We start from the raw sequence: 13,784 nt of genomic DNA on the forward strand, positions 1-13,784 counted from the left end.
TTCAACCAGCAGAATGATGGGCTGAGGCTCTGGAGAGTTGACTGAGGAGCTCAACCACCCAAGTGTTAAGTACATTAGCAAACAGAAAGTTAAAGGACTCCTGACACGGTCATGCCATGACTATTACTCAGAAGTGAAAAGATTACTCAGATGTTAATGGAGTAGAGGAATAAGAAAATCCACTGACTTCTCGACAAAATGGGAACTGTATGATGCCACGATTTGAAACTATAGGTAAATAGGGAGGGATGTGAAAAATGATCATCACTTATGGTTTGTGTGTGTGCTTTTTGAGGTCCTTGATTTCTTAGTTTAGATTTAAAGGTGGAATATTACATTATAGCTTTTTCTTAAGTCAGTTTTCATTGTTTGGTGGAAAGCCAGTCTACTAATTGATTCTTTTCTTGAAGGCAGATTACTCTGAGTGTGTGCCCTTCTTATCACCTTCCAAAGGTCTGGAACTTTCTGAAACTGGCAGTGGTGATATTTGTAAGGCATTGAGTTTCTTCAAGGGTGGGCCATACCTTATTCATCACCATATCCCACACCAAGCCCAGTGTTCTCTATCTTCCATGAGGTCCCTCATAGGGATTTGCCATTTAACAGAATTTTTAGATCTCCTCCTTGTTTTTACTCACTGCAGCTTTGTGGTTACATTAATTTTTATTTAACTCCAGCACTTCAGAAGGGAAGGGATGATCTGCCAAAGATTCCATTCTACTGGCCTCATCTTGTGTGAGTCGATTTCAGGCTGTGAATTCTGGAACCCCAGAAAGATCCTTTTCTAAATATCTACATCTATTCACACAAAACAAGTGTGCTAGCAATCTGCTAAGATTCTGTTATCATAGTACAATATATCACCAACAAGATGAATTTTCTTGAGAGCCCAAAGAAGCCAGGATTGAGAAATGGGAACTAATCATCCTGGATTTTCAACCTGAAACAGTAGAGTAGAATATCTAGATATTACAGTGAAAGTAAAGGAAATTCATGGTCATGGTCTCTGTATCTGACATATCTCAGAGACAACAGGGTTGAAATCCTTCCTTTTATCTTATTTCCCTTCCTGGATTACAGAGTTTGGAGCTGTTATGATATGACAGGGTATGAATTGGAAATTGTCTTCTAAGGTCAATATCTGATGAGAGAGAAATAAAACTGAGGATCAAACCAAAAAATGGAACTTAATTCAGTAGATCACTTTAAGAGGCATAGAAAGAGATGGTCCAAAGTTAGAAACAGAGAATTTAAAACTCTTCCGTGAATATAATGCAGGGGTGGTGGTGGTGCGTGTGTGTTTAAGTTAGTGTGAGATACAGGAAAATACAGTAAGAATATGGAGGAGCTGGATAAAGAAGAGTCAAAGAGAAGACAGACAAAGACCAAGAACCTTAGGGAAAGTAATGTAGCAATAGCTGGGAGAAACAAATATACTGTGGGCCCAGGAGGCAGCAAGCACAGCATGTAGTTCATGCCAATGAATGTGAAGAGATATGAGGATGCTGCAGACATCACCCTCCCCTGAACACATCCACCAAGGCTGGCTGACAGGCACGGAGAGCCATGTTCTATGAGAAAGCAGTTTCTAAGAATAAAGCCTTATCTTATGGATTCAGCCTTTGGCCAGATAGTTTCTTCTCCTGCTATATAAGGTACTAACTATTTATAGATGTAAAAAATATGTAACTGCAATATTCAACCAGCCATTGAACAGGCAATGTATTTTACTGAATAATCACCCAGCTCTCACAATTCAATCAACGATGATCACCCTGGTTTAAATCATTAGTTTACTAATTTGTCTATTTCACTGTTCATTTCCTAAGTTTTGGAGAGAATGAAAAAAATAAGGAACCATAGTTCTTTTATGACTTCCTTTGGACTTTCTCCCTTTCCTATCACTATGCAAACCATATATTTCCCCCATTATATTCTGAGTTCTGGAATTTTCTAAAATTTCCCTTCTCCTTTCTTTCCCAGGAGTCTCCCGCAGCAGCAGCTTGGCTTCCTTCCCCTCCAAAGAGTTTGCGAAAGGCAAAGAATTTAAAACTAGAAATTACCTTTGAGATCATTAAATCCCTCCTCCCTTCTCTCTCAGAAAAGAAAATGGATTCGGATGAAGTGAGAGGTTTGTCCAAATTCATGTAGAAATGGGCCTAGATTCTAGCACTCGACATCATCCAAGTAACATGCTCTCTCTGTGCAGTATCAGGTGATGGATGGAGGATTATTCTTTAGCTGCTAAACAGTTTACTCACATGTGCTTCGCTCACAGGCTACAACAATGAAAGAAAGTGTAGGACATGGAAGGTCAGGTCTCCTGAGTGGAGGGGCCAGGGAGGGGCTGGCAGGGAGTAAGCTCAGGGACACAGGGGCACAGTGCTGCCTTGTGTGGTTTATAGTCACATAGCACAGCCTGGCTCTGCCACTCACTAGGCAGGAGCCTTCTGGCTCATGATGCTCCATCTCTGAAATAGGGGAGCTATACGACCTGCTTCCTGGGGGTGGAGGAGTAAGGGGGAGCACTAAAATTCAGGCTCATCTACATTTCCGGTGGAATTATACCTAGAATCTAATGAGCTTAAGATATCCTGTAAATGTTTTGATGAAAACCAAAGTCATATATTAGTCAACATTTTAGCTCACCAACAATCTAAAATTTTTAATTTTTTTGGGCTAAGGAGAAAAAATTTAAAGTATTTCTAAATCTTGATTTAAAAATACAGGCGTATTTTTGTATTGTGTCTCAGAAAGCAAGGGATATGAATGTTCCGGATACAGGTTTTCAAAGAGAACCAGACCCTACCCAGAGAGAGGCTGGAGCCAGGAGGGAGCCTGGGGACTGGGCTTGCTGTACTGTGCACAACCCAGGAGAAACCCTATTTTAAGTTTCTGAACATTATAAACAATGACTGATTTCCCCCACAAAATAATCAGATTGGGTTTTTCTCAATAACTTTTAAGGAATGCATATTTATAACAGAAACTGATAACAGAACATTAGAGAACAAAAAGTTTGAGACAAATCTCATTAAAATAAATTTAGAATGGGTGACTGTCAGTAACATATTACATTCATTCATCTTCTTAATGAAAATATAAAAATAGTTATGTATCAAATCAAAAGGCATAGGGTACAGAAAAACTCATTTGACTTACAGCGAAAGTGAATAAAATAGCAGTATTACTGTCTGGATTTTTGACTAGTTAATGCCTACCCTGTAAGTCTATATTTAAAAAGACTGGTGAAAAATTAGAGAGGCAAAAGGAAGACTCTGTAAAATTAGGCACATACAGTGGAGACAGCAAAGAGCAGTGTAGAGAGAAAAAATGTGACTCTAGGAGTTGTCTTCTTGAGAAACAGCTCAGTTGGGCTGAGGTCTGGGCTGGCTGACACGGGAGAACACAGAAGGCACAGATGTATAGCCCAGGCTGGGTCTACCTTCCAGCCACATCTGGTGGGTCCAAATTTCTCAGACAACCACGATCTAATCAAGCATTATAGAGGAGAATTTCTATGTAACATCTTGAAAGGTTGTTTTGTGTGTGTTTGTTTTTAAAACTGACCTGGTTTTATCAGGCAGATCTCGTGGTATCCCAGAATGGGATTCCCTGTTGTATGATGGGAGAAAACCTAGTTTAATTAGGTAGTCACAACATTCTTTATGGAGAGGAGTTAAAAATAATGAGGTGGTACTGAGAGGTTCCTAAGTCATGTGTCTACTTGCAGGTGAGCTGCTGGCTGGTAAGTGGAGAGAGAAGTGGGAAGGGAGCTGCTGAAGTGGAAGGGGGCTGATGACCAGGTTGCCTAAATTACACTGGAGACCAGCGCCCTTGGGCCAGAAGGACATTAGTCTCTGGACAAAGGTCACCTGAGCTGTAGCACTCCACCAACTTTCTACAGTCAGAAGACAAAATCTAAAGGGCACCTATTTGAATAAATATATGTTATGGTGGATTTAAAAATGGCCCGGAATTCTTTGCAGCTTCTCCCACCGAGAGATGGAGTTTACCGCCCCACTTTTTAAAGCAGGTTTAACCTGGTGATTTGCTTTGACCAACAGGATGTGGGGGAAGGGATGTTGTGTGATGCCTTCCATGTCTTGGGCTCTTAAGGGTTTGCTACTTCCTCTCTTGCCTCTGCCATCATGTAAAGAAGCTCAGGATGAAAGACTCTAAGGGGTGAGAGGCCCTTCCAGCCATCCCAGCTGAGTTCCCAGACATGTGAGTGACATCACCTTAGACTATCCAGCCCCAGACAACCTGCCAGCTGACTATAGAAGAACCACCCACTTAATACAGAGTCATGAAAAATAATTAATCTTTGTTTTATTTGTTTTAAACTACTACATTTGGGGGTGGCTTCTTACACAGCACTTAGTAATTGAAACATATGTATGTTGTTTATATATGTATATAGTGCATATTAATATGCACTACACTGATATAAATATGTTGGTGAGATCTAAATTCATATTCACTGATGTATTTCCTGGACTTAAAACAATAAAACATTGTTATCAAATGTACTGCAGTGGAGAGCATAGGCTTTTGAATCAAAGAACTGGGTTCAAGACTTGGACCTGCACCAGAGAACATCTGTGATTTTGCATAAGTCATTTATTCTCTCAGTCTCTGTTTTCATATCTGTAAATTCCTCATGGTGTAAGATGATGGTAAAATTAGAACAAAAGTGAATGCTTTGTAAATAGCAGGGCACATTACACAGTTAAGTTGTCATTGTTACTGCTGTTTACATGTTTCTTAAACTTTTCTTTTTCTTTTTCCGCAAAGACTTTGTTAGGATCAAGGTATCTACCAAAAGTCTCTGTGCTATAGGTTTCCTTCCGCATGGAGGTGTCTGTATGCACACACGCATGCAGTACGGAGGGCCTTCCAAAGGCCAGAAGGTGCCAGGGACAGTCCTGTTTTTACTCTCTGTCATTATGTAGTCCTTAGGCCCAGTGTAAGGCGCAGAGCCACTCTCACTCTCTTTCACTGTCTCCTGAAAGGTACGATGAGCTGCCACGTAGCGCCCATAATATTCCAGTGCCACGAGAAGGGAAAAGGATGACAAGAATTGGCAGGGTGCCTAGAGGCCTAGACCCAGCTGAGGGAAGGAAGAATTAAAAATGGTTAAAAGTTAATTATCTCACACATAGAATGATGTCTAAAAAGGATGAAGTTCAGGAGGAAAGATAATAAAAGAGAGAAAATGAAGGATGGGCCATTAAGAAAAAGCAGAGATGCAGCAAAGGGGGAAGGAATAACTCATACTGAGAAAGGGCAGAGGGATTTCAGAAAACTAGTACTTGTCAGGGACAGAAATGGGAAGAGATATCCATGCGTGAAAAGAACATCTGGAGGGGAGTGTCTGTCTCTTGTAAAGGCTCATGTTTGATGAGTGAATAAATGAATGAATGAACTGCAAACAGACAATTCAAAAGAGAATTCACAAGTTGAGAAAGAAGTCACCCAAAAATAGAGCAGTAAGTAGCCAGAATGGGTGTAATAGTCTCACTGGGATGGCAATTACATTTGGGTAGGCACGAAGGAGGAAGAAATTTACCCGTGAAGATGAGGGGGTGGTGGGGAAAAGGTCCACAGACTCCTTTTCTAGTCTGTGGAAGGTACAATAGATCCTTAGAAAAAAGAGGTTGTTACTTTTACCAAAGGTAAATCTCTTCTGCTAAAGTTTAAGATGTTTCACCTTACTCTGTCCTATCTACAGGAGACTTTTCCCCCTGAATTCTCCACATAATCAGTCTTGATCTCAGATGGCTCGAAGTTCTTAACAACGCTCTTTCTAAATATGCTGGTGAAGATCAAATAATCTTAACAGGACTTTAAATGTTCTAAAATGCTCTTTTTCTTTTTTTAATACCTAAACATCATGCTCCTAAAGAGCAAACCATTCACACAGATCACACACAAGAATAAAGTTATGTCATGTTTTCTCTTAAAATGCTACCATTACTATAACATATTAAGTGCTCTGCTTTTTATTTACATTTTTTGGGTTTTTGTTCCCTTGACAAAGTATACAAACTGTGACTTGTCTATCATCCTTCTTAATAAGTGGGAACCTACTTAATATGCTAAACTAGGTTAAGCCACAGTCTGAACATACTTTGTGCTTACCATTCAGTATTAATGCACACAGAGAAATAGAAGACACAATTCCTGACCTCTACAAACAACCCTTAGTTGGTGAGATAAGACTTAATGTATATAACAGTTAAATAACAATGCAAGGATGTATGTGATTAATTGGCAATATGGAAAGGGATACTTTTAGAGTTCCTAGGGAGTCAGACGTGTATCGGTTGAAGCCTGACAACCTTGTGCATAAAGTGGAATTTAATTGGAGTTTTACAGGATGAACAGTATTACAAAAGGTGGAAGGGACAGATAAAGGCATCTCGTGCTTTGAGAGGTGAGCTTGGTGCTTGGAACAGACAGTTTCTGAAGTATTGAGAGCAGGGCCATAAAGAAGCGGTTGGTTAAAAACTGAAAGAGTTTAAAGTGAGACAAGGAATAATATTACCACTCCACGGCAAGAAGATAATTTTTCTCTTCTTCAACATATCAATCATCACAGTTGAGTGGGCCTGTTTGTTCATTCATTCATTCATTCATTCATTCATCAATAAATATAGGTTGATATATTACATCGAATCCTATTCTAGGTACTAGAGACTACAAAATACTCTCTTCCCTTCAGAATCACACAGAGTAAGATATAGACTAACAAAAAAAAAAAAGCAATGATTTCAATGTATTATTAAAAGTGCTGTGATAGAGAATTAAATCATGGGAATTAAATCACAAGGACCAGAAGAGCGCCACCTAAGTCATCCTTAGGGACTGAAGACTGAAAAGGCTTCCAAAAGAAGAAAATGTAGTCCTGAAAGAGGAGTCAAAGTGGTAGAAGGATCAATTGCCAGTGCAAAGGCATGGGCCAGGAAAGAGCATGGGGAGGGGGCCTTGTTCAGGTGGGAACACAGGATGTGTGCTGGAGAAGGGGCAGGGCGCGAGCAGGGGTCACCGACTACCTAAAAGACAGGAAACTAAAGAGCTGTGAGAACTTAATCCTTCCCTGCAAATAATTTACAGTGGGATTTTGAATGACTTCCTTCTCCATGTTTTTAATTTCTTCATTACAGGGGCCTTTAAACTGACTGTTCTTCAGTTCTGAATGCCAAAGTCGAAATTATGTCAATACAATAACAACCATCCTAAGGTTTATGTTTATAAGACTCACAGAAGCTTTGAGATAAAACGGAAGACATCTAGCTGAAGCTCCTTTCCAATGTAACATTTCTTCTAAGCACTCCTGGCAGGTGGCCAACCAGACGGAAAGAAATCTCTCCAGCTCCAGGGAGCTCAGTCTATCTCAGGAAGCAGCCCAATTCATTACTGTACATCATTAGTTGTGAGAATTTTTTTTTTCTTAAATTGAGATTAAATATGTCTTCCTGTAGCTTCTACCCATTTTGACCCCCTAGAGAGACTAAAAAAAAAAAAATAGCCTACTGTGCCTCCTACATGCAGATGGTACGATATTATATTTATAATAGTGAACTGAGTATTGTCTCTTTTCCTCACTAAAGGACCTGTTAATTAACGACTGACTTAGTTTTAACTAATCAGGTTCCCTAAGATAATGTGCCACCTTCCTTTTCATAAAGACCTTGAAGGGACATCTGTTACTGTTAGTAATGCTCCATTCTCTTCCTTTAGTGATTGGTAATACCATATGTGTGCACAATAATTCACCTCTTTCCAAGCATCTTCGCATAAATTATCATCACGTCATCAGGTGCTGCGCCACTGTTACTACGTTATCTTCACAAAAATCTTTGTATTTGTTTTATAATACAGTACAAAAAACAGTGCAAGTCATGTAAAATAGGTCTGAAAGAATCCTAGGGTTTCTGACAGAACAAAGGTTAGGAGATGTCAAAGAACTAATGTATTTTAAGAAGAGAAAGAAGAAAAAATTATCGGAACACTCTCTGGATGTCTACTCCAATTATGGACAAATACCTGATACCTACCCCAACTAAGGACCCATATATATTCCTATCTTATCAAATCATTTTAATAATCACAACTGCTCATGCAACAAACACAGATATTAAGTGCCTGGAACAGGGAATAAAGGAGATTGAATGAAACAAGGCACCATTTTAATTCTGGCTTTTAAAGGCAGAGCAAAAGTTGAAAGAAATGAGATGACTTAGGCCTGGGAAAGATGGAGGCGAGGTTATGTCAGGAAAGAGGAGAGAGCATCTCAGCAGGAGAAAGAGAAGGTAAACCCCATTTTTCTAAGCATGGTCTTCCCAAAAGCCAAGCATGAGGGCCAGCTCTATGTGGGTGCTATGTAGACTCTCAAGGACAGGACCTGGAGAGCCTCACATTCTGGAGTGAGCCTGGTCCTGTAGGGCTAAGTGGACGTCCTGCTACTGTGACTAAAATGACAGCAACCTTTTCCCCCATCAAGCCAAAGAGAGATGTGTTTGTCACTCCAGAAAGCATTATAAAAAATTTAGATTCCTCTTTGCCTCATCAAGTAGTGGGTCTGGGTAGATGTGATTGCAAATGTCAAGGATTCCTGGGAGTAATTCTATGATGCATGCACAGGGCTTCATCCCATTGGGCATGATGGTTAAGCACCTATAAGACTCACTGCAGAGGATCCAATGACACACCCACTGTGGATGGATACAGGTCGCCTCCCTGGCTACATACTGAGGGTCATGTTTGCCTGGATAGCCCTTGGCCTGCAAAAGTGCACAGCACCCCAACATGAAGAATCTGTAAGGATTGGTGACTTAACCTGATGACACCTGGCTTGGACCTGAGGAACCACACATGTAAATACCAAATCATAGTAACAGCTCAGTGATTTTTCCCTAATACTTGGGGAAAACGAACTGCATGCTTGAAACTGTGCCTTCCATGATGCTAACACACAAGACAGGAGGAAACTTGATAAACCAATGACAAACCAACCTTGTTGGCAGAGTGCAGCAACCATCCGCCGTGAGTCTGACTTGAGTTTCGTAGCTATCCAGGGGGCACACGGCCTGCTGAACGGAGGGGCACTCCACAGTGCTGCAGTCCACGCTGAACACTGGAAGGGGCAGACAGAGGCACTATTTACTGTGACATTTACTGGCATTTTGAATCCCAAAAAGAAACACTGGCTCTTGACAGATTTTTGTAGTGTCCTTGCTTCCCAGAAACCCTGTCTTTGCACTGGCATTTCTATTTCACTCAACATTGGAGAACCGTAATATTTTTCAGGTCTTCTGTGCTAGGGAAGCAGGGGACAAGACATTTAAGAGTTAAGATGAAGACGCGGAGAGACAGAGAGAGAGTTAAATCAATGGAGGTTATGTGGGCAGATGGTGGTAGTCAGCAAGAGGCATTTCTGGTAGAATAGTTCAAGAGATGGGCAAGGGATCATTTTGCTTGAAGCATTATCTAGCAGTTAAAAAAAAAAAATCTGACTGACGATTAGAAATTTGCAAAGAGGAAATCACTAGAGTCCAGACCTGTTCACAGACCACATTAGAAATGCTGCCATAAGAACAAGGATGTTAGAAATAATTTAAAGCAAGAAAGAGCTGGGACACAACGAGGAATCGAATGTGGCAGAGAAGGTGAGTCAATAGTCAAAGACGACGTAGCACATGCTATCGAGCTAATGGGTGGATGGCGGGGAAAAACTGGGGCTGAGTATTTTGTTATGACACATCTCGCATTTTGATGCACATGTGTACCTAAAAATAACTTTCTGTGTTATGTATGATGATTGTTTCTAAATGCAACTTTAAAGTGACAGATATATCTGCAAATGAGGGCTACGGCCTCCTCTGGGGGAATGAAGCAGGCAGACATAGTACCATAAATTTTAACCCCGCCTCCCCCATTAAGCATACTTTGAAGGGGGGAAAAAAAAAAAAGAAGACGAAGAAAAGAGAAAAAGCCATGGTCCCTCTCTGCAGGCGCTTCTGTACCGGTGGATCATCGCTCTGGGTCTCTGACTAGAAGGCCAGAAGTCAGGCTGCCAGTAGCCCAAAGCGGCAGGCTCGCAGTGTGCTGATGACAACGCTCATCTTCACGTGGAAGGAGGGGCCAGGCTAGCTGCAGAAGGCCTGCTACCCTCTGATGCAAAGGAGCGAGGTTGCTGAGACAAAGCTCGTGCATACCTGGTTTGCACTCATAGAGGTCACAACACTCTCCCGGCTTCCCTGAGGCTTTTGACACTAGTATGTTCAGGTATCCCGGCTGGCAGACTTTGCGCAGACAGCCCGCGGGGTCGCACACACAGCGGCTGGGTAAGGGGCAGCACTCCCCGGGAGGAGCGTAGCCCTCGATCAGAACGGAATCTTCAGGACAACGCGGAGAAAACTGGACTTCGCAGCGGGCCTTGGAGCAATCTGGCTTCTCTTCTAAATGGGAGAGAAAGAATTTAACACACGCCCAAGGGCAGTGTGGGGCACTTTCATCAGAAGCACAGGCAGCCCCCAAGGATCTGTTTACTAACCAAAGAGGAGGGGAGAGGAAGAAGTCTGGTGAAAACCCTCAAACTCGGTGTAGCCGACCATGACAATCTCTCCCGAGACCTGCTCACGACACCAGAACGTGAGGCGGGAGTTGATCTTTTTCTCCACCTTCCCACTCACTTGTGCTGGACAATGTCCAGCACATGGACCAAAATGAAGAAAGGCAAAGGGAAGATGCCAACCTGACCTGGAGAATCTGAAAAATGGACTCAATCACTGACTACATCAGAGAGCTTTGCATTTAAAAGGAGTTTTAAGGGCTGTTCTTCGAAAACAGTGCATGTTTAAACTCCATGACAGACCTGCAAATAAATCGCAATTACTGCAGGGACTGGAGACGAGGCGCACAATAATCAACGTGGAAATTGCTCAACCCCCAAGCTCTGAATTTTGAGATGAACTTAGTAAGATTATATGATTCTATGATGCGAAATCCTAGCAAGATGGATAATGAGCCAAATTCCCATGTAATTTCCCTAAATGACATCTGGTGTTTCTGTCTCTAGGAGAGATCCATCAAAGGTCTCTCATTCTCCTTTCTCCAGTATTATGTATTAATCTATTGCTGAACATCAATTTAAAAAATACATCAAGCAAAGCCCTAGCTTCTGAAACCCTCGGTCTCTTGACTTAAGCTTTTAAGAAACCTACACCAACATTAGGTCCTCAAGGAAAAGACTGAAATAAACCTAAAGTACATCATTATAGCCCTGTGACCTTTGTGAGGGAAGGGAGAAAGAGTTTGGAAAATGTTGGGTCAAAATGGTGCTGTGTAGTATTGACGTACGTTATCATAAGCTCTCTATTTTCTAAAGTAAAACCCACACCGGGTTAGACCCAAGAGGTCACCTAGTTTCGTCTTCTCAACTAAAAATTACAGTCCATTTTGTAGATAAAGAACCTGAGGGCCGAGTTCCAGTGACCTGTCCAAGGTCTGCGGTAAAAATAAAGCAAGAATCTAGTCGTTTCCGGTTCACTTAGCTCTTTATACTACAAAGTACATCTATTTCCAAAACCAAGTACTTCTCAGGTCATTTTCTACCTTAATTGCTATATATCTCATTTCATTGTCCCTCTTCCTTGTCTAACTGCTCCTCGTCTAATCGAAACATAGCATAGGGGAGCCTTCATATCCATAGTTCTAGTAAAGTCATTCACAAATACTTACCAAGTGCCTACTGTTCCAGCAGCTTGGGATACACCATAAAGAGAAAAAACAAAGATCTCTAATCTCAAAAAGTTTACAATACAGTGGAGGGTGACAGAAAATAAACAATAAGCATTATAAATAAGCAAACTACATGGGTAGTAGAGGGTGATAAGTACTATAGGGGAAAAATGGAACAGAGCAAGGGGGAATGAGCGTACAGGGAGGCAGTTACAATTTGGTCAGAACAGGCAACACTGAGAAGCTGATGTCTGAACAAAGACTTGAAGGGGTGGTGGGGTGGGCCGTGGAGATGTCTGGGAAAAGGGCATCCCAGCAGAGGGAACGCCAATGAACCCCTGCATGTCCATATATCCTACTTTTCCATACTATAACCCCAAGGAACTGCCTCGAGAAGAAAACATAAGTAAAGAGGAATTCCACTCTGGGATCCCTGTCAGGGTAGGCAGAACAAAGCAATGAGCTAAGGAAGACAAAGTTAATCTTGAGTGTATGGGCACTGACTGAGATGGAGTTTGTAAACTGTATTCAGTCAGTTTATCTGACTAACACAAACACATGGGCTCATAATTAGTAAGAGCTCTGTGACTTTAATTGCAAATAGCACTTAATTCCTACTCTTGCTAATGGGCTGTAACTAACTTATTCTGTATCACATTCTATTACATTCTTATTGTGCAAAATATTTGGTATGTATAATGAGACTTTTCAAACATATGCTTCAATAAAACACATTTCATTAAAACCCAATATATTAGACCTTTCTATTCTGTTCTTTATGTTTAACAGTCCCAACATTGTCATCTATTAACGTGTGTTTAGCAGTTCAAGCCTTTAGAGATTTATTTACTTTAGAGATTTATTTATTAGGAACTGCCTTTGTAATAAAAGTGCGATAAGGTAGGCTGCCGTAGACACTGAACCACTGTCAGAAAACGTTTAAGCCATTTCCCCTTTGCCAGGAGAGAACTTGGCCATCAGCGCCTGTGGCTGTAGCATTTATCCCGAGGTAACTCATGGATTACAGTCCTAATCTTACTCCCAAAGTTGGCCAGGAAATAGTTCGCTTTTATTATTATTTTCGCATCATTCAACTGTCTTTGGAAACAAATGACATCACTGTATTCTGTTTTTAGCTGTGGTATTTCCATTTACAGAATATAATGATTCTTGATCACTGAAAATGTCAAATCCTAGAAAATGCAGCATTCCTACGCATGATGTTAAGAATGTTGAAAACGAGTTAAATCTTATTCTAAATGATTTTTCAACTTTTCTCAAGATGATAGTATCGAGTTTCCCTTTAATTTACTAATGTAATCAATTAGTAGATTTTAGACTATCTTTGTTTTCTTAGAATAAATCCTGATTTGAAAGACCCAGCTGGATCTTTTTTGACTTTGTAACATTTAAAATCTTTAAATTTATAAGCTTATGGTAGCTCTTGCCTTTGTGTGTGTCAATGTAGTTTCATTCAGTCTTAGTTTCAGAGTTACACTTTTTCAATAAGCTGTTTCACATTCTACCTCTTTCTCTGCTGTAAAACAGTTAAAATAAAACAGGAATTACCTATTCTTTGATGTTTACATACAACCCACTTGTAAAACTATCTGTACTTGGCATTTTTTTTAAAGAGGGAAGGAGAGATTTCTTCTTTGGTTATTAGATTATTCAGGTGTTCTACCTTTTTTAGAGCCATCTGTATTAACATTTAAGTAGATCTAATTCATCTAGATTTTCAAATGCATTTCAGGCTTTATTGACTAAGCTTTCTTTTTTGTAGTTTTTATGTTCATCAATTAAGTTTTTAATTTTTGTTTAATTATTTTATTGTTCTTTTCTCTAGTGTTTTAAGATTAATGCTTCATTTACTTCTATTTTATTTTCCTACCAAGGCTAATCATCTTAATTATGATTTTAATACTTTAGCCAAATATTGTTTCGGTTACATTCTAATTTTGGATATGCATTACTCTCGGTGTAACTCATTTCTAGTTGAATCTAAATTCAACACTGATTTTCTCTTTGAAGACTTT

At 40.3% G+C, this 13,784-nt stretch overlaps 1 protein-coding gene and 1 long non-coding RNA gene across 5 annotated transcripts in view; both read right to left on the reverse strand.

The window, feature by feature from the left end:
• The window catches only part of LOC111746753, a 12,001-nt gene extending 2,986 nt beyond the window's left edge, over positions 1–9,015 (reverse strand). The window contains exon 1 of the long non-coding RNA XR_002783255.1: positions 445–9,015. This is a non-coding gene — a long non-coding RNA (uncharacterized LOC111746753). The remainder of the gene's footprint in view (positions 1–444) is intronic.
• The window catches only part of CRIM1 (cysteine rich transmembrane BMP regulator 1), a 180,217-nt gene that overhangs the window by 89,811 nt on the left and 76,622 nt on the right, over positions 1–13,784 (reverse strand). For 3 of the 4 annotated variants that reach the window (XM_023537797.1, XM_011372095.2, XM_011372094.1), the window contains exons 3-4: positions 10,224–10,466; positions 9,022–9,142 (exon numbers count right to left, since the gene is read on the reverse strand). The exons of the other annotated variant lie outside the window; for it this stretch is intronic. In XM_023537797.1, the coding sequence (XP_023393565.1) occupies positions 9,022–9,142; positions 10,224–10,466 (364 nt within the window). The remainder of the gene's footprint in view (positions 1–9,021; positions 9,143–10,223; positions 10,467–13,784) is intronic. 4 annotated transcript variants of the gene reach the window in all.

The sequence above is a fragment of the Pteropus vampyrus genome, unplaced genomic scaffold, assembly GCF_000151845.1.
Source record: "Pteropus vampyrus isolate Shadow unplaced genomic scaffold, Pvam_2.0 Scaffold200, whole genome shotgun sequence".
NCBI lineage: Eukaryota > Metazoa > Chordata > Mammalia > Chiroptera > Pteropodidae > Pteropus > Pteropus vampyrus.